This window comes from Bos taurus, chromosome 24 (assembly GCF_002263795.3).
Source record: "Bos taurus isolate L1 Dominette 01449 registration number 42190680 breed Hereford chromosome 24, ARS-UCD2.0, whole genome shotgun sequence".
In the NCBI taxonomy this organism is placed as follows: domain Eukaryota; kingdom Metazoa; phylum Chordata; class Mammalia; order Artiodactyla; family Bovidae; genus Bos; species Bos taurus.
The window spans coordinates 58286466-58314339 of record NC_037351.1 but is presented as its reverse complement, the minus strand read 5'-3'; the positions used below and the strand labels follow the sequence as shown (position 1 = coordinate 58314339).

The following is a 27874-nucleotide window of genomic DNA, read 5'->3' as shown; positions in this document are numbered from 1 at the left end:
AATCTGCCCGCCAGTGCAGGAGACATAGGGGCCATGGGTTTGAACCCTGGATCGGGAAGCTCTCCTGGAGGAGAAAATGGCAACCCACTCCAGTATTCTTGCCTGGAAAATCCTAGAGACGGAGGAGCCTGGTGGGCTTCAGTCCGTGGGGTCGCAGAGAGACAGACAGCACTGAGGACAGCACACGGCTGCAGCCACGCTTACCACCCAGAGCGGCGCCTGATACACAGTAGCTCTCAATGCACGTGCACTGTGTTAGCAGGACTGCAGGTAACAAAACCGGAAACAGCGGCTTAAAGGAGGGAATCTTTTCTCTGAAGATAGAAGACTGGAAACAGGCAGACATCTCCTGCCAGAGGGGCTCATGAAAATTGTTAAAGACAGGGCACCTCTAACTCCCTGGGCATCATTCTTAGCGGCCACAAGATGGCTGCTGCCCCCACACTGCACACATGTTTCAGGCAGAAAGAAGGACAAAAACGGAAAAGCAGAGCCTTTATCACATGAGGTTGTAACTTTTTATTTGGTAAGTGACTCCTTCCTTAAATATTTCTACCTACCTCTCATTGATACCCAGCAGGCTGGAGAAACAAATATTTCAATAAGCTAACATGCTATATAAGATAAGCTACAATGATGTATTGTTTAACACAGGAATATAATCAATACTTATATATTCAGTTATATACTTACAACAACTATAAATGAAGCCTAATCTTTAAAAATTGTGAATCACTCTATTGTACACCTGCAACTTATATACTATTGTACATAACTGTACTTCAACAAACATTTTTAAATAAAATAAATAATATGTACAGACCCCTCAGTGCAATTTCTGGCATATAGCAAGTATTCCTCAAGGCTTTGCCATAAAGAGTAACATCAACGTTTCTTTAACAAATACTGATTGATTCTTTATGAAAGACATAGAGTTTGTTCCCACAGAGACGAACGGATTGAAGATAAAATGATTAATCTATGAACTGAAAAGCCTGGAGAGCCTGGCGCAATGACCCACACATACTATACAGACAGGTAGTGTTTGTTCTGGCGGTTGCTGAGGTGGTAGTGAGAATGTACTTTCCTTTAGTTACATCTGGAAACTGAAGAGTGGAGAACTGTAAGTTCATACTCAACTTAAAGATTTGATTTGATTGAGCAAAAGAGATTTAATAAGAATGGGCCATGAATCTGCAGGTAAGTTGGAAGGTCAATGAAAGATAAAATACTGTGGTCATGTAGTTCCAAGGGCCCGGTGGTGCTCACAGGCCACATTTAGAGCTCATGAAATAAACTATTTAAATCCTACTGCTTATTCTCACCTTCCATGAACCAGGAAGCAGGTGCCCTCAGACCCGAATCAGAAGCACCTTGACCTTGGAATCCCCAGCCTCCACAACTGAGAAATAAATGTCTGTTGTTTAGATGGAGAAAAACAAACAAACAAAAAATCATACTGCTTGTTCAGATTTTTAAAAAATTCATTAAGACACATTTATGAAAAACAAAACTCTGGATGATCGTCAGTATCTTGACAATATTTTTTCGAGATAAGGAAAAGAAGGCTCCCCTTTATTTTTATGTATTTATGTTTGACTGCGCCGGGTCTTCCTTGCTGCAGGGGCTTCTCTCTAGTTGCGATCAGCAGGAGCGCCTCTCTAGTCGTGCTGCACTGGCTTGGATGGCGGCTGCTCTTCCTCCTGGGCCGCAGGGCACCCGCTCAGGCTCAGTAGTTCCGGTGTAGGGGCTTAGTTTTTCTGCAGAATGTGCAGTTTTCACAGAGCAGGGATCGAACCTGCGTGTCCTGCATTTGCACGCGGATTCGTTACCACTGAGCTACCAGGGAAGACCCAAGATTCTCCTTTAAAATGCAGAACTTACTTGTTGACTCATAAAGACCAATACTATCTCAAATGTCCGGTTTATGTGGCTCCCTCCCTTCGCAGCTCGTAATCCCTCCTATTATACACTCGGTTTTATTTGAATGCATTATTGCTACGGTTTCAAAATTTGGAAAGCTTATGGAATTAGATTTTGAGAAAGGTAAAGGATGAGCGATAAATTGAGGCCTGAATCAACACCAACCAAAAGATCCTAGGTCTCTCCAGGCCCGTGGATTGCTGGTTGCCGGTTTGATATGCCCTAACACGGGCTGGTGGAGCTCAGTGGGTTAGGACCAGTAATACTCGCGATTATGCCTTGCTGCCGGAAAGACCTGTTTCTGCGAAGTTCACGTGCTGAACACCAGGAGCTGTGCAATTGGTGTCACATCAAAAGGAAGGCCTTTCTCCTAACTAACGCTGTTAGTATGGCCGGGGGGGGGGGGGGGGGGGGGGACGGAGCGGGGGGATTGATGCTGTAGGTTCCACAGGTGTCAGGGCTCCAGAATCCTACCGGCAGGAGGCAGAGTCTCACAGGTAGGCTTCGGGTCTGCACCTACAACCCTGCACGGCACGCGGTAAGAAACTGCTGGCGTCCCTTTCCCGCCCTAGAAGACCAGAAGCTTGTGCTCGGACCTCGCCGCCCGGCCCCGCCCTCCCGTAGTCCCGCCCCTTCCCGTGGTCCCGCCCCCTCCTCGTGGCCCCTCCCCATCCCGCGGACCTGCACCTTACCTCTGGTCCCGCCGCCTCCCGCGGCCCCGCCCTTCCCTGTGGGCCCGCCCCCTCCCTGTGGCCCTGCACCCTCCCTTAGCCCCGCCCCCGCCCCACGGCCCCGCCCACCGATGCTCGGCGTCCGGCGGACTCCCGGATCGCGGAGGCGGGGCGGGGCTCACCCTTGCCCCCGGGGCTCCGCCAATCAGCGAGCGCCCTGTTGGCCGTCCGCGGCGCCCGCCCCGCCCGCTCGCGCCGGCCGCCGTCTCCCAGAGTCCAAGATGGCGGGGTCCAGGCGGCGGGGTCCCCGGGCCGCTATGCGGCCGTTGCTCTGCGCTCTGCTGCTGTGTGTCTGCCGTTCCGCGGGCGGCGACGGCCCGGGAGGCAGCCCCGGGGCGGCGGGCGCCACGGACATCCCGTCCGCTCCGCCGCACCGCCGCTTCGAGTACAAGTACAGCTTCAAGGGGCCGCACCTGGTGCAGAGCGACGGGAGCGTGCCCTTCTGGGCCCACGCGGGCAGTAAGCGGGGCGGGCAGTGAGCCGGGAGGGCGGGCGGCCGGCTGGGGCCCCTCCGCTCCCTCCGCGCCCCGGGCGCGTGGGTCAGCCCCAATCCGCGGGCCCCCGTCCGCACCCCCTCCCCCCTCCCCTCCCCTCCTCACCCTCCTGCCGCGCTCCCTTCCGATGCCCCCCGCTCGTTGTGTTCGGTCTCGGGCTCTTCCTTTCTTCCTGCGCTCACTTGAGCTCGCTTCGAGGCGTCGCGTTTCACCCCAGCGCCGCGGCTCCTGGGAGACGTCCCGCGCCCCTGTCCCCCCGCCCCGATCGGCCCCAGCCTGGACCTGCGCCCCCGCCGCCCCTCGGCCCTCCCCTGCTCCCCCACGGGGTCGGCCGCGGTTGATACTCCACTTGAGTGTCCGGTGTCCCCTGACGGCTGCAGGGATGGCCCGTGTTGGCTTTAGAGCCATCTCGGAGTCTTCATGTCAGAGGACATGCTTCTCTTAAATTTGCCTTTCTCAGGGACGTCCTGTGGTCTTTGATCTTTTCTGTTGTATTAACACATATGTCACTTATAGTTAGGCTTGTTGCTTCATAAGAAGAAGGGATGCGAGGTATTGATTGAGAACTTGAGTCTAAAAACTAGCACCGTGTACAGCTGTTGCATTTTTACTTTTTTTTTTTGAGTGCGTGATTGAAATAACCTGTGCTCAGTGTTTTATTCATTTTGTGTATGTGGCACTGTTAAGCCCCGTCCGTGCTAAGAGAGCCTTGCTCCCTGCTTACGTACGTGAGAGAAAACCTATCTGTGAGAGTGCTGATGTGTCACGGCTGCCTAAAACGTGGCAGCTGGCGTCTGTAAACTGCTCAGTGACCATCAGATGCAACCTTTGAAACGAGTGGCAAATGCCTTTCTATGGGGTGAGAAGCACTGGCACTTTGAATTCGATCTTTGAGTGTCGTGAGCAGTCATTCATGTAAGGTTTGTATACATTCTTTTAGATTGTCCAGGGCTTGAAACAAGATGTTTCATTTCTAGAAAGTAATCGCTGCTTTACAAAGCACACTTTTAGGAAGAGCTATTTCCTTGAAATTAATGTGTAATTAAAAGGTAGAAATTTCAATTAGGCTTAATGACCAAGTCATTAAGTATGTCGAGGAGAGTGCAATTATTCTGTTACTCCGCAGACGTTTACTGTGTACCCGCTTCTCAAAAGCCTATCGCTGGGCATTTCTTATCAAGGTAGCCTTGTTCTTAGTAACACGGAGCTGGCGCAGGCGTCCCAAACACAAGTGTGGGGGATTTTTGTTCTTCTTGAAATGATGCTGAGTTTTTCAGTAGTGGTGATAAACGTGTTGACGTTTTTCACTTCTGCATTTCTCCATCGTCTTCTTGTTCTCGCTTTTTCTTGCACTCACACCACATACATCAGCCAATTAGGAATGTTAATCAACTGCTTAAATTAGTTACATTGACTTTCTTTACAGAACCTATAACCAACTAAGCTTTTCTGCTACAGAAGTGTCACGCAGCGTACCTGGGCGAATGAAAGTTGTATGAGTAGATTGAATTTGAAATAAGGAGTTTAGAATTTTAGCAGTGACTTTTCTGTTGACTCTGGGAATCACCGCTCTGGGTATCTCTTGCTTTCATTATCACTGTAATTTTTGCCATCTGACAGCTTTCCTTAACTCCATTGATCATTTTTTCCCTTTTCATTTTGCCCTGAGATCCATTATTTGAAACATTTTTTTCAGTAGAGAAAGTTAAGATTTAATTTATTTAATCCTAACAAATCCCCCTTACATCATCCCCAAATTAAGACCAAATCTGTGGTGTCCCTCTTTCTTAACTCTAATGTCCTTTGCACTGTCAGTACATATCCTCGGGTCCATAAGGGCAAAAATGATAACAGCAGGTCATCAGCCTTTCAAGCTCCAAGAGCTCTTTCACCTTCTTCATGCTCTGATTAGATCCCTAGTAGGTCAGGCAGGTGCTGGCTGTTTCATAGGTGAAAAACCTAATATTCAGAAGTGTAAAACTTCTTGGCAAAGGTTATGTAGCTAATGTCGGTCGGGTAGGACTCAAATCCGGCTCTTCTGGTTCTCTGTCCGGTGCCGCTTCCAAGAGGACTGCCCAGACCTTTACGTTCTGCAGGTGATGGTGGCAGATGGCGGCTAAACTTTCAAAGGGTCTCAGCTTGTCTTTCCTGTCAGCTTTCCTACCTGTAAAGAGACAGTACGGTTATGTCCCAGCGTGGATGTTAGAACGTCAGAACTGGTTAATATCCGAGAAGGTGTGCTCCAATTGTCCAGAGTTAGACTGATAGGTGCTTTAATAATTACCTAGTCCAATAAGGTGACGCAGTGGTAAAGAATCCACCTGCCAGTGCAGGAGATGCAAGAGACATGTGTTTGATCCCTGAATGGAGAAGATCCCCCGGAGTAGAAAATGGCAACCCACTCCAGTATTCTTGCCTGGAAAATTCCATGGACCGAGGAGCCTGGTGGGCTATAGTCCATGGGGTAGCAAAGAGACACAACTGAATGACTGAGCACAGTCCAGTAATAGGAATAGCTAACATTTATTGAAATATTTATATGCACTTGTATAAGCACTTACATGCCTGTAAAGTTAGAGAAATGGAGTAACTTGCCTATGAGCAAACAGCTAGTAAGTGGATAGAGATAGAGACCATTGTGTTGGGGGTCTCTGTTCTCGCTGAAAATCTCCTGATGCTGAAGAACTGTCTGTTGACTGGAAATTCAGTTGACCGTCTCTCCAGAACAAAGCATACATGCTCAGAATTTTGCATGTAACTTTTGGGGTGTATATAAATGATTGAGCCCAGCCCCTTCATTTACAGTGAATATATGGTGAGCCCGAGAGGAAGAGAATTCTTTGCTCAAAGGCACACAGCTGAAGTGAGACTAGGAATAGGTCTCTTGATTCCTAGTGGTATGTTCTTTTCACACTGTTGGAGCTTTCTAACGTTTGTACACTGGTAAAAATACACCAAAGTTTTAGAAAAGAAAATATACACATTTCTGAGTTATTTGAAAAAGATTATCATAAGAATCAAATAGTTGATTTGCCTTTCAAGCTATAATTTCTTCCCTCCTACCCCTTGAATTTTTAGTGGTTAGTTGCAGCTTTAAGGTTTATTTGTTTGTTTTTTGCAGAGATATCACACTTTTCAAAGATAGAGGAGTATTAAAAAACCCCTAAAATTTAAAAGTTGAAATTGTCATCATGGAATTTTTCCCTAATAAAATTACTCTACAGGCAACTGAATTAAAGTTAGATCTCTTTAGGTATATATAACAGTTTGTTGATGATTCATTGAGTTTTATCGAATTATAACTGAAAGCTTTTCTTCCCTGATTGCTATTCTAGATGCTATTCCAAGTTCGGATCAAATCCGAATAGCACCATCTTTAAAAAGCCAAAGAGGATCAGTGTGGACAAAGACAAAAGCAGCCTTTGAGAACTGGGAACTGGAGGTGACGTTTCGAGTGACTGGAAGAAGTCGCATTGGAGCGGATGGCCTGGTATGGGAATTTCTGTAACTTGGAAATTTACACAGTGCCATATACTGCTAGTCTCTAAAGGTTCCCTGTTACATATTTACAGGCAGTTTGGTATACGGAGAATCAAGGCTTGGAGGGGCCTGTGTTTGGATCAGCTGATATGTGGAATGGTGTTGGAATATTTTTTGATTCTTTTGACAATGATGGAAAGGTATGGTTGTTTTCAGGACTGTTAACCCACTTTAAATGTATTTGCTAACAAAGTTAGTCTGTGAACAATATAGTTTATTTGACACTTTGGTCAGCTTTGTAGTAGAGGACTCCCTAAACTATATTTTAAGCGTGATGATGAATCTTTATGTAGCTGGGAATTTATAAATGGAAAGATAGAAGTTCATGATTTTTCTTATTCCAACTTGAGGTAACAACGGAACCTTAAGTCTGAGAACTTTTCAGGACCCACCTCCCCAGGCCCCTGTTTATGCTTAATAGTTTTGAGGATCAGCCTGGGTAGTTGAGACGTAGGCGGTAAGGCCAGCAGTGTTTCAGACTGTTAGTGCTTTTTTGTGAAAGCGTGTGCATTGCCACTGTTAGCTCGCTTACTGATACCTTTTTATACATGGTAATCACTGTTTTTTGGAGAAGGCAATGGCACCCCACTCCAGCACTCTTGCCTGGAAAATCCCATGGATGGAGGAGCCTGGTAGGCTGCAGTCTATGGGGTCGCTGAGAGTTGGACACGACTGAGCGACTTCACTTTCACTTCTCACTTTCATGCATTGGAGAAGGAAATGGCAACCCACTCCAGTGTTCTTGCCTGGAGAATCCCGGGGACAGGGGAGCCTGGTGGGCTGCCGTCTGTGGGGTCGCACAGAGTCGGACACGACTGAAGCGACTTAGCAGCAGCAGCAGCAGCAGCAGTCACTGTTTTTGATCAGCCTGATTGCTCTAACACAGTCAAGGACAAAATGCACCTATGAACTGGAACATTAACTTGCGCCTTAGCAGCCCGAAGACCGTGGTCATTGTTTCTGCTGCTGGCGTGTTGGCTACCAGAGGCCATTAGTAGCCGTTTAAAGGAGAGCCTTAACAAGGAACTCCTCCGGTGCTGGGGCCGCGTTAACTCTCCTGTTACTAAGTTCCCTTAAATCCCACACTAGTTCCATGCTCACAGTATCCTAGGATTTTAGAGGTGTTAGAGAGCTTACAGCACACCCAAAATAGTCTATACTTCTTTAATTTAAGGCTTTAAAACAAATACATTCTCCTTATTTTTAGAAAAATAATCCTGCAATAGTGATTATAGGCAACAATGGACAAATCCATTATGACCATCAAAAGTAAGTGTATTTTTTTACAGTATTCCAATTTTTAGTTTCCTTTTGGAAACCTTATAAAATATTTTGTTTCAAATCTGAACATTTTCTAAATGAAAAAGGTTATTTTTTCTTGAGGTGTTTTTTGTAACTTAATGGGAAGGTCTTATTTTACTTTGATTTTGTTGTAAAGTTCCTTCTGTGGACCACCTCGATTTCAAACATAAAAATGTGTTGTCGTTAACCTGAAATTGTATAATACCTTCAAAGATTTATGAAACATTCCTGGCTCTCAGTGATGCAATAGCCATGTTTTTTCATCTTTATTCAAAGGGATCTTTAAAAAATAAAGTTTGGAGCCTTAACCAACCTAATGACTAAGCAATTTATGCCTCTTTGTTCAGTCCTGGTATTGCTGTATTGAAAAATTTTCAGTGGGTTACAAAGCTTCTGAGAGTTTAGTGTATTTATAATGTGTGTGAATTGGGCATGTACATTTTTAATTTTCACATGGTTGTGGGGGAATTACCTTTCAGCCAGTCTGTAAAATGCAAGAAAAATTACTTTCCTGCCTTAATGATGTTTAACTCTGGTAATTCCTCATGACCACCTGTTGAGCGATTTGAACTAGAGGTCCAAGGCCTCTCCCTGGTGATTCTGCTTCAGCTGATTGAGGGCAGAGTTGAGGAGCCTGCATTTTTTTAAAGCTCCGTATGTGACTCTGACTCTGCTGAGGAAGAGAATCACTGTCCCCTTGCCGGCAGCCATGCTAACATCGACTCCTCGTCCAGACTCCTGACCCGAGTCGCAGGGAGAACTCACGTGTGAACTTGGTGTCTTCTGCATAGATAGTGTCAGATATCCCAAACTTTGTCATAACTTGATATGGGTTTTGGTCTTTCTGGAAATTAATTGTTTTAAATAGTGAGTTTTTAAAATACCAAGAAACTTCCCTAAATTTCTTGTCTTCCTTTCCCTCACGCTATAGTGATGGTGCTAATCAAGCTTTATCAAGTTGCCAGAGGGACTTCCGTAATAAACCCTATCCTGTCCGGGCAAAGATTACGTATTACCAGAAAACATTGACGGTAAGTGACCAGCTCTTAGAGGCAGTCCGGTGAGCAGCGCTCCAACGTGTCTCTTCTGTACTCTTCGTACTCTAGCGTGCTCCTCGTTCTGGTGGAGACTCAGTGCATCTAACTGCGTATTCACATCCTCATCAGCGCTGCTCTGTGAGAACAGAAGTGGCTTCACGACGTGGTTCTCGTGTCTCGTGTTGGCACGCATGGTGTGCTGTCAGACTTGATGGTAGGTTTGCATATAGTGAGTGAATGTTCAGGCGTGCTGCTGTGCGCCTCGAGAACGGGAGTGAGACAAAGGCCATTGTCTGCAAAGAGCGTGTCTCATGGAGGCAACCGTAGGTAACACCATGCTGCGTGATAAATGCTACAACACGGATACCATTAGGGACCCAGAGGCCAGAAGCCTATAACTCTGCCAGGAGGGAGGTAAAGGTCAGCAGTAGTTTCTCAGTTGAGCTGCACCCTGAAGGAGGAGGAGAAGCCTCCCAGATCGGGTGCAGATTCCAGGCCGAGGACACGGGCCTCAGAACTGTTGAAAGATTGGAGAAAGGCCAGTGGTTGGTATGGCTGGGGGAGAGAGGAGCCGTGGAAGGTGAGGTAGGAAGCTTGGCAGTAGTGAGCCTCAGCCGCCTGGTGTAGTGTATCCTGTAAGGAGCAGGAGAGTGGAGTGAGCGGGTTCCAGTTCAGGACGATGACCGAGGCAGCGGTGGTCTTCTAATGGTGTTCGTGAGAGAAACAAGAAGCGGGAAGGTTGAGACTGACTCTTAGAGGGCTGCATCTGTGTGACTTGGTCCTTTACGTGCGGTTTCTCCCTTTTTTCCTCCCAGTTTCGTTGAGATGGAATTGACACACAGCATGGTAGGAATTTGGAGTGTGCAGCATGATTTGACTCAAACACCACGAACCGATGGGTGCAATAAGTTCAGTGAACATCCATCGTCTCATGCAGATAGAAAATGAAGCACAATAGAAAAAAATGTTTTCCTGGAAGGGTTCAGCCTGAGAGTGTTCATTTTTTTGTTACGTTAAAATTTTTTATTAGATCCTATTTCGTGCATGATTTCCAAACTGAGATAAAACTGCACGTGTTAAAAAAAATTAAGTAGTAGTGTCAGAAGAGTCTTTGCGCTGACTGCTTCGTATTCCCCCTCTGACCGCTGTGAGGTGCGACGTCAGCCTGTTCACCGTGCTTCCGTGTTGCACATCGCACCCTTAGTGCACATTTGTCTTATAACTGGGAGGTGATCTTTTTTGACTGTCTTGGTCCAGTTCTCCACCCCCACCCCCTGCCTCTGGTTTCCGAAAATCCAACGCTGTGAGTGAGTTTGTTTTTCGGGTAAAATTGACCTACAACAAACACTGTGTCAGCCTCTGGTATACAGCGCAGTGGTTCGCCTTTCTGTACATTTCAGAATGGTGGCCGAGGGAAGCCTGGTTGCCTGGCGCAGTACGCAGGGGCCTGGTGATCCTGGCTGTCTCCCCGCTATGTCTCACACCTGTGACTGTTTGGCAACTAGAGGCTCTGCCTCTTAATCTCCTGCCCTGTTCCTCTCCTCCCCAGTCCCCTCCGCTCTGGCAGCCGCCTGTTTGTTCTGTGCGTCTGTAGCTCTGTTTCTGTTTTGTTCTGTGAATCATAAGTCGTCGTCTGTGTCTGGTTTACCTGCATGACGCCCTCTAGGCCCATCCATGGTGTGGCAGGTGGCAAGATTTCATTCTTTCTTATGGCTGCGCGGTATTCTCTGGTATGATTCACACGTACCACATCTTTACCCATTCGTCTGTTGAGTGTTTCGGTTGCTTCTGTATCTAGTCCGTTGTAAAGAAGCTGCAGTGAACAGGAAAGAAGAAAGTGAGAGTGTTAGTCACGCATTTGTTCAGTCATGTTGGACTCTCTGTGACCCCATGGACTGTAGCCCGCCAGGCTCCTCTGTCCTTGGAATTCTCCAGGCAAGAGTACTGGAGTGGGTAGCCATTCCCTTCTCCAGGGGATCTTCCCGACCCAGGGATCAAACCCCAGGTCTCCTGCACTGCAGGCAGATTCTTTACTGTCTGAGCCATGTAGACGAATTGAGTTTGAGGTGATATTTAGGTGGACGATACCCAGCAGGCAGTTAGAATACCTAAGGTCACTGCTACCATCGTGCTTTGCTTTTCTACAGATGCCGTCAGTATCTATCTGGTCATGCAATACTTATAAGTAAAGGATAGCTTGCTTACATTTTTCTTTTCCCTAAATCATGAGCTAGCCTTGTACGCCTTTGTGTAAACTCAGAAGAAGACAGTCATTTGGGAAACTTGGTACTGGCTCAGTCTTAAATTCCAAACTGATTTGGAGACCTCAGAATAGAGGCAAGTGTCCAGCCTGCTATGACTAAGTTAGATTGCGTTCCACGGGCTTGTTACACATTGTGCAGACTGCACAGTCTCACTGGGGACACCACTGGTCACGCGCACCAGCCCCCCAGCCCTGGCAAGTGCAGACCCACACTTGAGTCCACAGATCCCAGGGAGGCCGCCTGTACAGCCCGACACAGAGGCCGTCAGCCCTGCCAGCAGTTCCCGAAACAATAATAATCCTGCAACATAAATACCCGCAGAAGAGTTCCATAGTCAGATGAGATTGGTAGGACTGTGCATACAAGCAGAGTCAAGATTCTAGGAAGTCCTGGAATAAAGAAGCCTCTGTTAAGCCGCTCATTCTTTAGGCTCACTGGACCATGGGGTGCTCTTTCCACCTAGCGTCTGTGAATGTCTGTGGAGCCAGCGTTTGGAAGAATCCATTTGAGAGAGCCTTGCTGGGACACCGCTGTGGCTTGGTGGTCCCAGCCCTCATCTGCTGTCGCTTGCTGTGACACGCCCCCGTCCTCTACCTGGCAGAGGCATGCTCCTTCTACTAGTTCAAGGTTTCTTTCCGTGATGATCTGCCTTTCTGAAACTCTTTAAGTGTTTTTTTTTCTCTAGTGCTTATTTTTTCTTCCAATTTTATTGAAATGTAATTCACATGCAACACTGTAGAAGTTTAAGGTATACAGCGTTACAATTTGAAGCTGATGGCCCTTTGACAGTTATTAGACCAGGTACAAAGATCAAATCGCCGTAAACCGACTGCATGAGATTCATTTTACAAGGTCTTTGTAAAAGCTCTAACGCGCAGTGTGTCTTTCTAGGTAATGATCAATAACGGCTTCACACCAGATAAAAATGATTATGAATTTTGCGCCAAAGTGGAAAATATGATCATCCCCGCCCAGGGGCATTTTGGAATATCTGCTGCCACTGGAGGTCTTGCAGGTAAAGCCTCGCCGTCTTCTAACATTCAGAGGTTATGAACTGATTCTTACTAGGAATCCTATACTTTGGAAATGGGTAGCTTTGTTTACTTTTAACCTTTTGAGACAAGTTACAACCTTCCCATGATCAGTGGGGCCAGGCCTTTGGTCTCTTGGGGCTGCTCATCCTGTAGGCTTACAGTTGGCTGGGGTCTACACACGATTATGTCCATCAGAGTACCAGTCTGGGTGCGGTATTTTATAGTGAAGGAGACATATTTAAAAGGTTGATTGCCGAGTGTTTTAGGACTCTGAGAGTTGTCACAGCACATGTAAATGAATTTATAGCCTGAGGAAATATCACTGGAGACTGAACTTTAAAGATGTACTCATCATATCTTTTTCATATGTGGTGATAAATGAATTTATTGATGGATGTTAATAGCATCTTGTGTTTGTACTGTGTAATAGTCTTATTATTTCCAAATATGTGAATTTTTCATTTCAACAGCACCGGGAGGGAGACAGAGAGGCTAGATCATATTTACTCTATTTTTAGGTGGCTTTGCCAAATCTTGGATTAAAGGGCTTTCTAAAGATCACGTGGCCAATAAATCAGACCCAGGCAGGAGTTGGTCTGGGTTTCTGTCCCCTTGGGTCCAGTGCTCTATTAACACTGCCTGACTTCTCCTAACGTTACCTAACCCTGTGGTGTTTCAGTTTTCTCTTTAATCTGGCTATGTATCTAGATCTCCGTAAAAGTAGCAGAAAGCAAGCACCCTGTGGTGTTTCAGTTTTCTCTTTAATCTGGCTATGTATCTAGAGCTCCGTAAAAGTAGCAGAAAGCAAAGAGATCGCCGCAGTTGAGAGCCGTGTCTGGTTTGTGGGTGTGAGGCTAGCCAGGATGAGTATGATAGTTCCACACTAAGGAGTTTGATCTCTTGGCTGTTTTTAGCTCAGCCAGCTTGAAACGAACGAGTTCAGGTTAAGTAAAATTGCTAGTATGTGCTGTATGAGGGAAACAGACAAAAGAAGTACGGAGGAGTAGCTGTATTACCTAATTGAAATGCTTTGGCAGTGAAGGGGGTGCTGTTAGTGACACCAGGACGACACGGGTAAATCGGGGCTCCCAGTAAGCCAGGACAGAGCGCTGTCGGGTTTAAAACAGGAAAGTAAGGCTAGGGTGGCGAGTGTAAGAAAGGCTCAGAAACAGATGGGAACAGGAAATACCTGGAGGACAGGCTTCTGGCTCATGTGACTGGGACGCAGTCCGTGACGGAGCTTTGTGGAAGGATGAAGGAGGGTCTCGGTGCCGGGAGAAGAGTCTCCGCTTGTTTTGACACTTGTCTGTTTGGTCTTCCCTTTATCAGGTATTAATCATCCATAACACGTTAAATGCAGCTGAGTGTTCTGGTTTAGGATTTAAGAAAGTAAATTCTTGTTTAGTTCTAATGTAAGCCTTTCAGATGAACTTTTGTCGCTGAGTTCACAAAGCACCATTGCCTTTATGAAATTAGAGCTAATTTTCAGTATTCTAAAGTAAGAGATGTCTATAAATCCACAACCATAAAAATGATCAACTATGGAACTTTTTCAGTTTGTTTTTTTTCTTTAATTTGTAGACGACCATGATGTTCTTTCTTTTCTGACTTTCCAATTGACTGAGCCTGGGAAGGAGCCAGTGAGTATACTTATTTTTCTCAGAAAGCTTATTTGTAATTTACTGGTGTTGCCTCATAGCTGAAAACTTGAGAAGATTAAGTCAGGTTCAGATCTTGTCTCCTAATGATCGCTGTTACGGCCTCTTCAAGTTGTTCAACGTCCATTCATGCCTTTCCTTCACTAGTAAAACTGAGACGCTTGTGCTGGCCACCTTGACGTTGTAAGCATTAAAGGCAGCGCACTTCTGGCAAGCACTCAGTAAATGGTAGTGGCTATTGTTATTTTTTGTCATAATATTAATAGCAAGAATACATTAACTTTTCAGCTAGTGGTGGAGTAGTTAATATGAGAAAAAGGAACATATATCGAGGCTTATTACTTTCTTACTAATTTTTTTTTTTTAATGATCTATTCTTAAACTCCACATAAGCCTACAGTTGATAAAGAAATTTCTGAAAAAGAGAAAGAAAAGTACCAGGAGGAATTTGAGCACTTTCAACAAGAGCTGGACAAAAAAAAAGAGGAATTCCAGAAGGACCACCCCGACCTTCAAGGGCACCCTAGTAAGTTGGAGCCGGGCTGTCCTCTGGTGCAGCGATGGTCGCGGCCCTTTTGAGTCCCCAGCGCTTCATTCCTCTTACCTTTGCCACTTATCTGTCACACTCCAAGTACTTCCTGGAAATGATTTTTAAACCAGTCTTCAGTCTCTAAAGGGCTTGGAGATAGATGCTTTTACCCGGAAGAGTGTCAGTTAGAGAAGCGGGCAGCTGGGAGTGCTGGGTGACGGGACGAACAGGGAGCCCTTGGGCCACAGGCTCCCCACATGCACCCTGTGTCCCTGCGCCCCCAGACGGCAGCCGTGCTGGGGTAGCAGTTGAGACTCATACATGCTTGTTGAATGGAATTGTCCAGGGTTGGTTTGTTTCCTTTTTAGTGGCACACACTTACCTTAGTTGATAACAAAGCTAGTACTTGAAAACTGTCGAGACTTGGGAGAGTAATGTGAAGTGATTATCTCCTCTTATTACTCAGACAGAATTCTGGGCATTAAAGGTTGAAAATTTTGAAATACTAGTTTAAGCTAGTGTAACTGAGAACTTATATGGGCTCCATGTCACGAACAAGATAAGGCCAAGTAGAATGACTCTGTGATCTGCTAACTTTTATGATCTCAGGTCCCCATCAGCACAGATGATCAAGGCTGTGTGTAATAAGGGCTTCCCTGATGGCTTAGCAGTAAAGAATCTGCCTGCCAGTGCAGGAGATTCGAGTTTGATCCCTGGGTGGGGAAGATCCCCTGGAGCAGGAAATGGCAACCCGCTCTAGTCTTCTTGTCTGGTAAATCCTATCGACAAAGGAGCCTGGTGGGCTGCAGTTCACAGGGTCAGAAAGAGTCCATCATGGCTTAGTGACTGAGCACACACACTTGATAAAGCCTGGGGCTGGCTTTTGAACTAAGTAGTGTGTTAATCTAAATGATTAACAGTGTTATTCAGATTTAATGATAAAATGAAAAATAAATTTTATTTTTTCCTTGGATTTGTTTTAAACATCACATATGATTTGTAAGTATATCCTGAAGCTTATTGTAGTAAGTGTTTGAATAAAAGTATCTGAATTCAGTGTGGTTAGAAATAAAAGGAAAAGTAAAACTGCTTTCAACTCTGTTTCTTAGTCTTTTATGTGAGTAAAATGCACAGATTTTAAGAGAATAGTTTGATAAATTGTGACAAATTTTAACCATCACTCAGATGATTGTATAGAATGTTTTTATTGCCCCAGATCAAGTCAGCCCCCTTCCCACAGAGACAGCCACTATGCTGATTCCTATTAAAAAATTAGATTCGTTCTGCCAGCCTGTAAATAGATTGGTTCTGTAAATAGAATCACACAGTCTATTTAAAAGAGAAAATAATTTTTAGCTGAACAAATTCAGACCTAAGTTATAAATATTCAGCCACCAGAGATGACGAAAACAATTAGTAGTTGAATCACGACTGAATCAATTGCATGCACGTTTGTAACACTGGAAGGATCATGCCACGGTGTTGGCGATGGCCTTCGTTTAGTGGAGGTTGGTGCTTTGGTCACTTACAGGAATTCGAAAGCCACATATGTGTGGGTGAGTCTAACAATGCCTTGTGATCTGTGATCACCTTTTCAGCGGATGAAATGTTTGAGAGTGTGGGAGACCGTGAGCTGAGACAGGTCTTCGAAGGACAGAATCGTATTCACCTTGAAATCAAGCAGCTGAACCGACAGTTAGATATGATTCTCGATGAACAGAGAAGATACGTCTCTTCCCTGACAGAGGAGATCTCTAAGAGAGGAGCTGGAGCCCCAGGGCAGCAGGGGCAGGTGAGCTTGCGAGGTCCGTGGATGTGCCTGCGGCAGGGAAGGAAGCAGGAGCCATGTCTGGGTGTTAGGCGGTGTGCTCTGTGGAGTGGGGACTCTCGGGCTGGCTGGTCATCTTTTGTTTTTCCTCCAGACCTTTCAACAAGAACTGGATACTGTTGTGAACACTCAGCATGAGATTCTGAGACAAGTAAACGAACTGAAGTAAGTACACAAAAGTCCCGTCTGAGTACATGTGACACCTTTATCCTAAACTCGTGGCTCCTCTAGACATGAAGGCATGTCACTACTGCAAGATTCCTCCATGGGTAAGAATCACATTCTGGGTTATTTCTAAATAGGGTAGGTCCAAATTTTTTCATTGTTCCCAGCTAGAAGAGAAAGCTTTAGCATTTTTAAGGGAGGGGGAAATGTTAGTTGTTTGACAGCATTTGTGCATTTGTAAAATAAGAAGAACTTCCCAGGTGGCTCAGTGGTAAAGAATCTGCCTGCCAGTGCAGGAGACACAGGTTTGATCCCTGGGTCGGGAAGATCCCCTGGAGAAGGAAATGGCAACCCACTGCAGTCTTCTTGCCTGGAGAATCCCATGGACAGAGGAGCCTGGCGGGCTACAGTCCTTGGGGTCACAAAAGAGGCGGACAGGACTTAGCAACTAAACAACAAAATATAAAAAGAATGTAGGTAATACGTAACAGTGCTGTGGAAAATAACTAGAGGAATAAGGGGCGTAGTATCATGGGGCTGTAAGACAAGCATACCTGATGCAGGAATATCATAGGGCTGTAAGACAAGCATACCTGATGCAGGAATATCATAGGGCTGTAAGACAAGCATACCTGATGCAGGAATATCATAGGGCTGTAAGACAAGCATACCTGATGCAGGAATATCATAGGGCTGTAAGACAAGCATACCTGATGCAGGGACTCCTTTGTGACGGAATGAAGCCATTCTGAAGGAAGTATGTTACGGTGAGTGCCTCTTTTTCACTCTGTATTGTACTGTGAGAGAGACCGTGTCCTTGTAACACTGAATGGTAGGGTTTTTAAAAGGATTCACTTAGATGATTAACAGCATTCAATGCCTGAAGCAGAACAACAGCCAGCATGCCACGTGTCATAAGCTAACACGTTAGAGAACTGTCCCAACCAGTACAACCCTTGGCAGACTAGAGTGTTAAGGTGAGTTCTTCCGGACTGGAAAATGCAACTGAACGAGGTTAAGCAGAGGGTGATAGCATTTAACACCTAGAAATTAAAGCTAACTGCAAATTTGTATTTCTTTCAGTTGTACTGTTTGGTAGTTTTGAAAAATCTTCAAGTTTTTTGAACTCATGATTGAAACATGTACGATGCTAAATGAAGAGTTAAATTATTTTAGAAATAGAAACCAGATCAGTATAACATTTTTTAAAATGTTTTGATCTAATCTTAGGCATTGTGGAAAATAAGGGACATACATCCGTCATATAGATCCCGTGTATCCCTCACTTAACTTCCTGATGTTATCGTGTGTGTAGCCACAGTACGATTGTCAGAATAAAGAAGTTGACGTTGGTTCAGTTCTACTAACTGAACTAACGATCCTACTCAGATTTCACCAGTTTTCTACCAACGCCTTTTCATTCGAAGATCCTGTCCAGGATTGCATGTTGCATTTAGTTATTTCTCTTTTGACCTCTGCAGTCTGAAATAGTTTATCTCTCCTTGTCTTTTATGACCATGGCAGTTTCCAAGAGCATTGATCAGTTCATTGGACCGTTTGGTTCCTCGATTTGGGTTTGTCTGATACTTCTCGTGGTCGGATGGAAGTTCTGCACTTCTAACAAGGATGCAGCAGTGCATCACGTCCATGGTGTTGATGTCTTGCTCCTGGGGATGTTGGCTGTGGTCGTTTGGATATTGTAGTTTCTTCCCAGTTTCCCTTGGTGGTTAATAAATATATATTTGGGGATAGATACTTTGAGTATATTTGTATCCCTTACACTCCCTTTTGTATTAAGAAACCACGAGATTATCCAGATACTTTGGATTTTGGTTGGACTGAACCAAACACTGCAGGGCTGATTTTAGCCTCCCTGCTTTCTCTGCTTGAGCGTTCTTTGTCCAGCGAGGAGTGACCTGGCTCTTATCTGCAGCGTATTTACTTACTGGCTCAGTTTTAGCGTGTGCACAAAGTACATATAAAGTGACTGCAAATTATTAAACCATGTCCCTGTAAGAAACACACTTACTGATGGATTTATATAAAGCTCCTTTTGCCTCTCGTCTTATAGTATTTGAAGCTCATGTACAGTTTACTCAAACTCATGTCGGTCGAGTTGGTGAGGCTATCCAACCATCTCATCCTCTGTCGTCCCCTCCTCCTCCCGCCTTCAATCTTTCCCAGTATCAGAGTCTTTGACAATGAGTCAGCTCTTCACATCACGTGGCCAAAGTACTGATGTTTCAGCTTCAGCATCAGTCCTTGCAGTGAATATTCAGGGTTGATTTCCTTTAGGATGGACTGGTTTGATCTCCTTTCTGTCCAGGAGACTCTCAAGAGTCTTCTCCCATACCACAGTTCAAATTCTTCAGTGCTCAGCCTTCTTTTTGGTCCAACTCTTACATTTGTACATGACTGCCGGAAAAATCATAGCTTTGACTATACTCACCTTTGTCGGCAAAGTAATGTCTCTCCTTTTTAATACACTGTCTCGGTTGGTCATAGCTTTCCTTCCAAGGAGCAAGTGTCTTTTAATTTCATGCTTGCAGTCACCATCTGCAGTGATTTTGAAGCCCAAGAAAATAAAAGTCTGTCATTGTTTCCGCTTCCCCTTCTGTTTTCCATGAAGTGACGGGACCGGATGCCGTCGTCTTAGTTTTAAATGTTGAGCGTTTTCACTCTCCTCTTCCACCTTCAGGAGGCGCTTTTAGTTCCTCTTCACTTGCATTTGTAGGATTGGTTTTAACACAAATTATTTAGTATTCTCTGTGCTTAGACAGCCTTTAGTAAAAGATGAAGGCATAATAATGTAGTTTTTAGAAGTTATTTTCCAATTTTGAGGACAGTTTTTTAAAATACTTGTTTTGTTTTGTTTTTAAATGATCTGTTGCATTGAGTGTAGAAATGTATCTACCCCTTTGACGTCTGTGACATCCTGCTAGTGATTCTGCTGTCTAAAGTGACTTTCTGTCTCAGGAACTCCATGAGTGAAACTGTCAGACTGGTGAGTGGCATCGCGCACCCTGGGCCGGCGGCGGGCGTGTACGAGACCACCCAGCACTTCAACGACATCAAGGAGCACCTGCACATCGTGAAGCGAGACATCGACAGCTTAGCACAGCGAAGCATGGTCGGCTCTCCTTCCTGCTCGCCTGTGACTAGTTACCGCGGTCTGCTTTTAGCGAGGACAAACACATGCTACTCAAAATATTTTAACTTTTAAACTGATGCCAGTGCTCACTTTTAATATTCGGGGTAGAATGACTCCATTATGACCCAGATGTCTACGTGTTCCGCATCACACTTCCATCACCTACTGAATAGAATTGTTTAAAAAGATAAATTTGCTGTTCCAGTTACTGGGGTCATCACAACCTCAGACTTTTTTCTTTCTACAAGTTCTCTTTTAAAAAACATGTCTCTGGTTTTCAGTAACGATACCCTTAGACAGCTTTGAAGACGGTAGGTGTTTCTTGACACACCTGTTGGTGAGACAGACAGGCACTGAATATTTCATGTCTCTCCAGGCTGTTCAGGAAGCACAGATCTGAAACTGGCTGACTTATAGCAGCTGTTTTTAGGCAAGGTTTTTCCTTTCTCCAGCTACTTCCCTGTTTTACTTGGTTCATTTTTTTCAGTTTTGTTTTGTTTTCTTTGCTTTTTTAGGGTTTTTTCTTTTCTTTTCTTTAGTGTAAGTGCCACCTACGTTTTTGGAGAGAGGCAGTAAATATTAAAGATAGGTAGCATATTTTTGAAGTTTAACATGCATCAGAGACAATATTAGGAAACAGGCCTCTGGAACTTTTACATTTTTTCTTATTGACTGGATTTGAAAACCCTTGTGAAATCCACAAACGCTTATAGCATTTGCCTCTTCCCCTTCCAGTTTTTTAAACATGGTTCAGTCGTTTTCTCATTGACCATTTTACCTCCCACCCAGAGCATTGTCATCTACTCCTAAATTCCGTTTGAGGTTATTTCCCCCCAGCTTCCACTTTTGTTGCAACGGCCAGGCTAATGCTGTGGGTGATACGTACCCTGTGCAGAGCCGTGTCCTGCAGGTGTGAACGTGTTGAGAACAACTAATCTTAGAAGCCGTTTTGTCTGGTTACCTTGATGAAATCTTTGTCCCCCGATTTTAATTTTTGATACTTGGGTATAATAGAAGGAATAATCGTGTAAATGGAAAAAGAAATGTTTTCCCGAAAAACTAATCAGTGATGTTGAACGTTAGGAGGTCGGGGTGGATGAGAGCTGAGAAAGGCCCGTTCTCTATTGGGCAGCCGTGCTCAGTTGTCTGAACTTGAAGCCCCCCGACAGCAGTGGGGCTGCCGTGGGTAGTCACTGCAGCCGGGATGACGGGGGTGTCCTGGGGTGGGCTCCGTGACCCCCGGGGACACTGACCTCATGGTCACTGAGATGGGGGAGGAGCCGGACGGCGGGAGGTCGGTGACAGGGCTGCCGTGGGTAGTCACTGCAGCCGGGATGACGGGGGTGTCCTGGGGTGGGCTCCATGACCCCCAGGGACACTGACCTCATGGTCACTGAGATGGGGGAGGAGCCGGACGGCGGGAGGTCAGTGACAGAGGGCGCGAGAGGGGAGGCCTCCCCTGTCACCTGCTCTTTCAGAAAGTTTGGTTGTGAAAATGAAGAAGATGTTTATGGGGTGAATACATGAAAGTATTAGAGTTTATACCAAGAGTTTTATAAAGATTTCACATTTATTTCCTTTTCTGAAATAGTGGTTTGACCTATTACAATAGAATTTCTTTTTCCTCATAGCCATCAAACGAAAGACCGAAGTGCCCAGAACTACCACCATTCCCATCGTGTTTATCTACAGTGCACTTCGTTATATTCGTCGTGGTACAGACGGTGTTATTTATCGGTTATATCATGTATAGGTAAGTGTCTGAAATTTGATCCAACATTTTTCTGTATTTGTTTAATTTGAAATATTCAATAAGTTATCTATTATCTGTAATGGAACTTTGAATACCTATAAAATTAGGATCATACAAAGCGAATGTTATGTCTAGAATATTTCCGTTCGCGTGGGTGTGCATGTGTAGGACATGTGTATCTTCATGTATTTCACACTTGAAAAGATATTTTTAATTTTAAGCAGTACTGTTTCATTCCACTGTAAAGTGTACAGAACTTCACAGGTGTTTTTTTTTTTTCTCTTTTTCCTTAGGACTCAGCAAGAAGCAGCTGCCAAAAAATTCTTTTGACCACCATTTTCATGTGTACATCATGTATGTATGTACAAAATGTCTTTTTGAGGGAATTTAAGTATTTAAATTGCTTTTTAGTCTAAATTATTTTGTATAAAATAACTGTTTAAACATTGACTTAAGAATAAACCTTAAAGACAACCACATGTAAATTTGTGCATAGTACATAAATCTATTTAAATTTCAGTGAATTTCTGGCCAGTAGAATACAGCCACTGCACAGAATATTGGTAAATCAGAGGGTTAAAAAACAGAAAGGGGGAACCCCCATCTATGAAAGTAGCCCGTAAGTCTCTAGTGTTGGAGATTTCTGTCTTTAGCATAAATGCCCTCGCCCTCCTGCCCCCAAAGTATGAGGTCTGAGAGCTACCCATCATGTTTATTTTGTAACCAAAGTCTTTTTTTTAAGAGGCCAGAATTTCCTGTTCCAAGACTCAGTGCTGCAGTCCTTAAATCTAATACAGCTCCCTTTGAAATCAAAAAATATTTTGTCTGAGTGTTAGGATCTGGGTAATAGGATTCAGAATGTTTATTAAAGCATTTTTTCCCCTTCTGATCATCAGTGATATATTTCACTTTTAAAGGAAATTTGGGGGGAGAATTAAGAGCTGCTCTTTGCCTGAAAAACCATTTAGGTGGGAACATTCCTCTGATGATGGTTTTTATGGGTCTTTTACCTGGTGAGGTGTTCATTTCATGATTGCTCATATTCTTGAATGTCTGTGTTCCAGTGGAGTCAGTTCAAAATTACAAAACTCAGTCTGCCTCCGTATCTCTAAACCCACCTCGGATGGCGCGTGCTGAGGACACTTGAAGGCCACAGCACCTGCCCCTGCCTTCAGGCTGAGTCGCCCCACGCAGCGCGGCGGCGGTGGCACTGCGTGTTAGTCGCGAGAAGGCAGGAGCAGCAGCAGTGTTAAAGTTTCTGAAAGCAAAATCTGAAAAATAGTGTTATTACTTCTGATTTCTTTGTTTTAATGCCAGAACTAGGGGTATTGTGAAGCACGCGTTAGTAAGCGTAACCTTGAATTGTCAGGCTGGAAGGAGTTGCTGTAGTCTGTACATAGTTCTAGGTATTATAGAGACTGTCTGTAAATGACATTTAATTTAGTTTTCATAGCTGATGTAGACTTCAAAATACTCTTACATTCCCTTGTCTAGCTAGCTAAAATGATGCCTTTCGTTTGTCATAGCACTGAAAATAGTGCTGTTTAATTCTTCACTGCTTTCAGAAATTTGCTCTGAGTTGTTATTTGCTGATTGGACTGCCTGCCTAAAACCCATACAGAGACTCTGAAGAAGTCTGCATTAGAGCAGTAGCTAACGAGTACTGCATATGCAGACAGTCCTAGCATTGCTTTTTACAAAGCATTTATCCCAGAACACTGAACAAGAATATTCTATTGATGACTCACACACTTAGGACCACTTCAACATAGAACTGCTCCACAGGTTTTTTTTTTTCTTGTAGTGTTAACATGTTGAAATTCATATTTCAGAGACATCATCATGACAGAATTTACTCTTATTCCATGAAAAAAAATTAATACTTTCAAAAGAATGTTTCAGTTGTAGACTGTGAGACTTGGAAATCCTCTTGAGATGAAAAAGCTGCAGAATATCCAGTATTATAAAAATCCAGAGCCACGTGTGCCTGAACTTAAAGGAATATTAGATCTATGCAGTGTACATTTTCCAGGCTAAATTTCAAGAGGAATTGTTGCGATCATTTCTAATGCAAGTGAAGACAGCTAGGACAAAAGAGCATACGCGTGAATCTTTCTTTCTTTCTTACTAATTTAATTTGCTAAAAAAAAAAAAAATCACTCAGTAAGACGGTTCATACAAGTTATTATTGTTGGAAATTTGGTTTGTTTTCCTCAAAGTCACTGACTTCAAGTAGTTCATTTCTGTTTTTTAAAAAAAGGTGTTTGCTATGTGGGAAAATCAATCACTGCCAGGATTCTCTCATTTCTGTACTGTTTTATAGAATTGAATTTTAACTTTTCTCACACCAGCAAGTATTTTACAGGTGCCTTGGATTAAAACAAAGTCGATTTTACAATTTTACTGTAAATCTTTGTGCTTCTGCCACTTTAAAAAAGAAATGCAATTGTATGATGGTTAATACTCTTATTTAATCTGCCTTTTGCGTTCTGAGTGTTTGAATGTTTTATTCGGCCTGAACTTTCACTGTGAGGGCACGGTATTCTGTCACATAGTAAAGAGACATCAGTGTTTCTCAGAGTGAGGTCTGTGAGCCCTCTGAGTCCTGGAGCGCTTGTGAAGAACGCAGATGCCGGAGCGCCATTCCCCACCACCTGCATCAGATCTCCGCAGTGGGAGCTGCAGAGAATCGTTTTCGGCAGGTGACTCTGAGCGCACTACTGTTTAACAACCACTGAGACGAGGAGGGGTGAAAGAAACACGGGTTTGTGTAGTTTTACAGCTGAGCTGAAAGCTAACGTAACATTTTCATCGTCAGCGACATTAGCAAATGTGCACTGATTCTTTATACTTAGAACTTATTACTTAACGTTCTTTTCACCGAAACGCTTGGTTTATCAGCAGCTACAAACTAAACCCAGGTTGCCGCCTGTGGCTCGCGGTACTTTGGTTGACGGCTCTTACAAATCATCTTCAGATCATGGTCGAGCCATGGAAACCCCCATCTTCGCGTCTGCCTGCTAGAGCGTTTGCTTTTCCTGATTGTGGTTTTTGTGACATTTTCTCTCAGACAGTTGTACTTTTTGATAACTTGGGGAAAACAAAAATTACTTGAATAAGGGATTGCCTGACCCGCTGCATCGCAGGGACACAGTCTTTGTAAAGAACGTAAATGACAGTTGTGAATATTAAGATGTGATTATCTTTTTCCTGTCCATGTGCTCATTGCAGGGAGATAGTGAACAAATGATTATACTGGGGATTTTTTTATTTATAAGATCTAATGTAAAATCACCACTTGCAACTTTTTAGATCTGTATGTTGCCTGTTTAATATATTCTTTTAACATTTAAAAGGGTTTTCTATCCATTGTTAAATTCAGTTAGGTGACATTTCGTCGTGTGTTTTTTTTTCCTGATTGTTAATTTGATGCTAGCTGGAATTCAAAAGATGACATTGACCTTATTCAAATAAAGAAATATTTTAGTAAACTTAACTTTTTCCTTCATTGGTCTCAGATAATCAGTTATTTCCCAAGTAGGTTATTTCCCAAGAAGGCCCTGATCTGTGATGGTATTTCATGTGTCCTGTGCTTTGCGTTCTGCCCTAGGTGGCACCACCTGCAGAGTCGATACACGGAAGCATAAAAAGAGAATTAAAAAGTACTACGGATAAATGCTTATCCTTGCTGGTAATGAAAAATGCAAAATATTAAAACAGTACATTTGATATTTTTATCTTCAGTAACCAAATACTGGTAAAAGTGTGGCTGGAACTTTTAGTCATTACTAATGGGAGTCTTTTTAAAAAATCTCTTCTTCTTTTTGGTAAGTAACATTTAACCAAGTAATTCCAATTCTGAACTATGAAAAAAGAAAGAGTAGAGCTTTAGTGTCAGACAAATCTGGGTTTAAAATCTTGGCTTTGCCACTTCCTAAAGATGGCTTTCGTTTTCCTCATAATACTCTCTCAGGGTTGGCAGCTTGTAAAAGGTGGTCTTTATAAGTGGTTTCAGAAAATGGAAACTGAGGTAATGGCCCTTAGAGAAAAGGGCTTCCCTGGCGGCTCAGCTGGTACAGCATCCACCTGCAATGTGGGAGACCTGGGTTTGATCCCTGGGTTGGGAATATCCCCTGGAGAAGGGAAAGGTTACCCACTCCAGTATTCTGACCTGAATCCCATGGGGAGGGAGTCCATGGGGTCGCAAAGAGTCAGACACGACTGAGCGACTTTCACTTTCAGCGTAAAAGAAACTAGATGGGTTTGAGTTCATGTTGATGTTTGGCAGAAACCAACACAATTTGTAAAGCAGTTATCCTTCAATTTTAAAAAATTAACTAAAAAAAAGAAACTACGTAGCTTTGAAAGAAATCAGAGGAAACCAAAACCTAGGCAGTGAGCCTGCCTGGGGCGGGGTGGTGGGAGCTAGACACTGTTGGGCACTGGGGACGTGCCATTGTAAAGATGTAGGGTTTTATTCAGAACGATGAGGAGGCTTTGGAAGGTTAACAGCTAGTTTTCCCTTTTCACCTGGGGTGTTTATTTTCCCTTTCTGGAAGATTCCACTGGGTGGCCAAGTAGAAAGGCCATTGGAATAAACTGAATAAAAAGTTTTAAAGACACGGTGCTCTTTTCAATGGAATTACCTTATGGGAAGGCAGTGAAAGGTCTGATTTCATAAGCAGTCCCAGGGAGTGTTCGCTTGTCACCCTGGTGTGGTCATCACCCCGGAGTTTCTGTGATGCCCAGCACCATCCCCCCCCTCTTCACACACACAGAAAGCACTGCTCAGGGAGGAGCAGCTTCACAGACTGGCTTTGGAGTTCAGAACCGAGACCCTCACTGTTCAGATCTCCTAATTCCTAGTAAAATGCAATTGTAATCGTCTTATAATAAAGCGAATAATTTAACAGAATAACTTATAGATTTTTATCTTTATTGTTTTGCTTTTAGAGATTGTCCTTTTCTTTCAGAAATAAGGAGAAACAACAGAAACAGATTATGGCTTTTCCTTTGTATAAAGTTCTGTAATACTTTACTAGTAAGTCTCCTCAATGGAGATGAAAAGCAGTTTATTATAAATAATAATTTAGGAGTCATGGCTTGAATGTATTACGTCCCAAGCAACACATCTTAAAAGTGGAAGTGGAATTAAGTATGAAAGCACATTCTCAATCGAACACCAAGAAAAGTTTCTTACTTCACCCTAAATGTTAATTTTTGAAACAGACCATTTTAGCAACATTTTAGGTTAGTAAAATGAAGAACATCTTAAAATACATAAAACAAGCATTTTAGGCAAAGATCCAGTATATATGGTTGTGCACAGTCTGAGGGAGAGTCATCTATTTCCTGAAACGGCTCATGCCTGTGGATAAAACAATAAGCATAGCTTACAAATAGGCTGTATCTCTCCCCTCCTCCCCACCGGCTCTTGGAGTGCTTTAATTAGAAAGATACTAAGGTAGATTAAAGTCTTAGCCATGCTCAAATTCCTCCCTTGACCTGGAGGAAACCACAGCCGATGAGAATCTGCTATTAACCAAACACTGTTGAAAGTTTTCTCCAAATACACTAGTGAGTTTAAACACGGCACCCAGGAAGTGACTGCGTTTAAGAGGAAAAAAGTGTGAAAGTGTTAGTCACTCAGTGGTATCCGACTCTGCAACCCCATGGAGTGCAGCCCACCAGCTTCCTCTGTCCATGAAATTCAGGCAAGAATACTGGAGTGGGTAGCCATTCCCTTCTCCAGGGAATCTTGACCCAGAGAAGGAACCTGGGTGTCCTGCAATGCAGGCTGATTCTCTACTATGTAAGCTACTAGGGAAAAGGAAAATACCCAGTCCCCACCGATGACCTGACTTACCCATGTTCTTACCTTCTGGGTCAGAGCTTTGCAAGTCCAGCACATTGTTTCCATGCAGAAGTGTAACCTTTCAGTGCAGGAACAAGCTAGGCTGATCTTCCAGGTGCAAGTGAAAGACCCTCTGGCTTGCCCTTCACACTTGCCCTGGTTGGGTATTTGTGTCCAGGACCCAGTAACCGCTGAAACAGCATAGGATTCAAGCAAACCAAAACACAAATCCTTACATAGTCCTGAGAGTCCAGTGGGATAAAATGATGGATCAAAGGATTATTTTTGCTAAATAAAGCATTTTAGGTTTTGCATCTCATGGGACTCAGTTCTCAACAGGATGTTGTCCTCATGGGCTAGAATTTGGAACCGCACCACAGTCATATAATCAGTCACCTCCAATTCACTTAATTGAAACAACCCTTGATGAAGCCCTACTGCACTTATAATTTAAACCTTAGAAATGGGAGAGGGGTGGATAATGTGAAGGATTCTTTTTTCCCCCTCTGAAATTAGCTTAGTGTACTAATTCAGAAAGTAGTTGGTTGCATCTGATTGCATGCCTCGGTAATCAGAGCCATCTGCCTCTCTGTGCTAAGGAGTTGACCTCT

The 27874-nt window shown here is 43.9% G+C and overlaps 1 protein-coding gene and 1 long non-coding RNA gene across 2 annotated transcripts; one reads left to right on the top strand and one right to left on the bottom strand.

Moving 5' to 3' along the window:
• Window positions 1–504: 504 nt before the first annotated feature.
• On the bottom strand, window positions 505–2772 carry LOC132343800 (uncharacterized). Its single transcript, XR_009492769.1, has 2 exons — window positions 2398–2772; window positions 505–1839 (listed from the first exon to the last, which is right to left on the bottom strand). It is a non-coding gene; the product is annotated as an uncharacterized lncRNA (long non-coding RNA).
• A 74-nt stretch (window positions 2773–2846) lies between these two features.
• Window positions 2847–21887, top strand: LMAN1 (lectin, mannose binding 1). The gene is given in 13 exon segments (NM_001098943.2): window positions 2847–3113; window positions 6484–6638; window positions 6721–6828; window positions 7896–7957; window positions 8922–9021; window positions 12183–12306; window positions 13907–13965; window positions 14377–14509; window positions 16111–16304; window positions 16435–16505; window positions 19482–19635; window positions 21288–21409; window positions 21703–21887. Coding segments are annotated over 13 exon segments (1557 nt in total). The 5' UTR covers window positions 2847–2875; the 3' UTR covers window positions 21740–21887.
• The last annotated feature ends 5987 nt before the right edge of the window (window positions 21888–27874 follow it).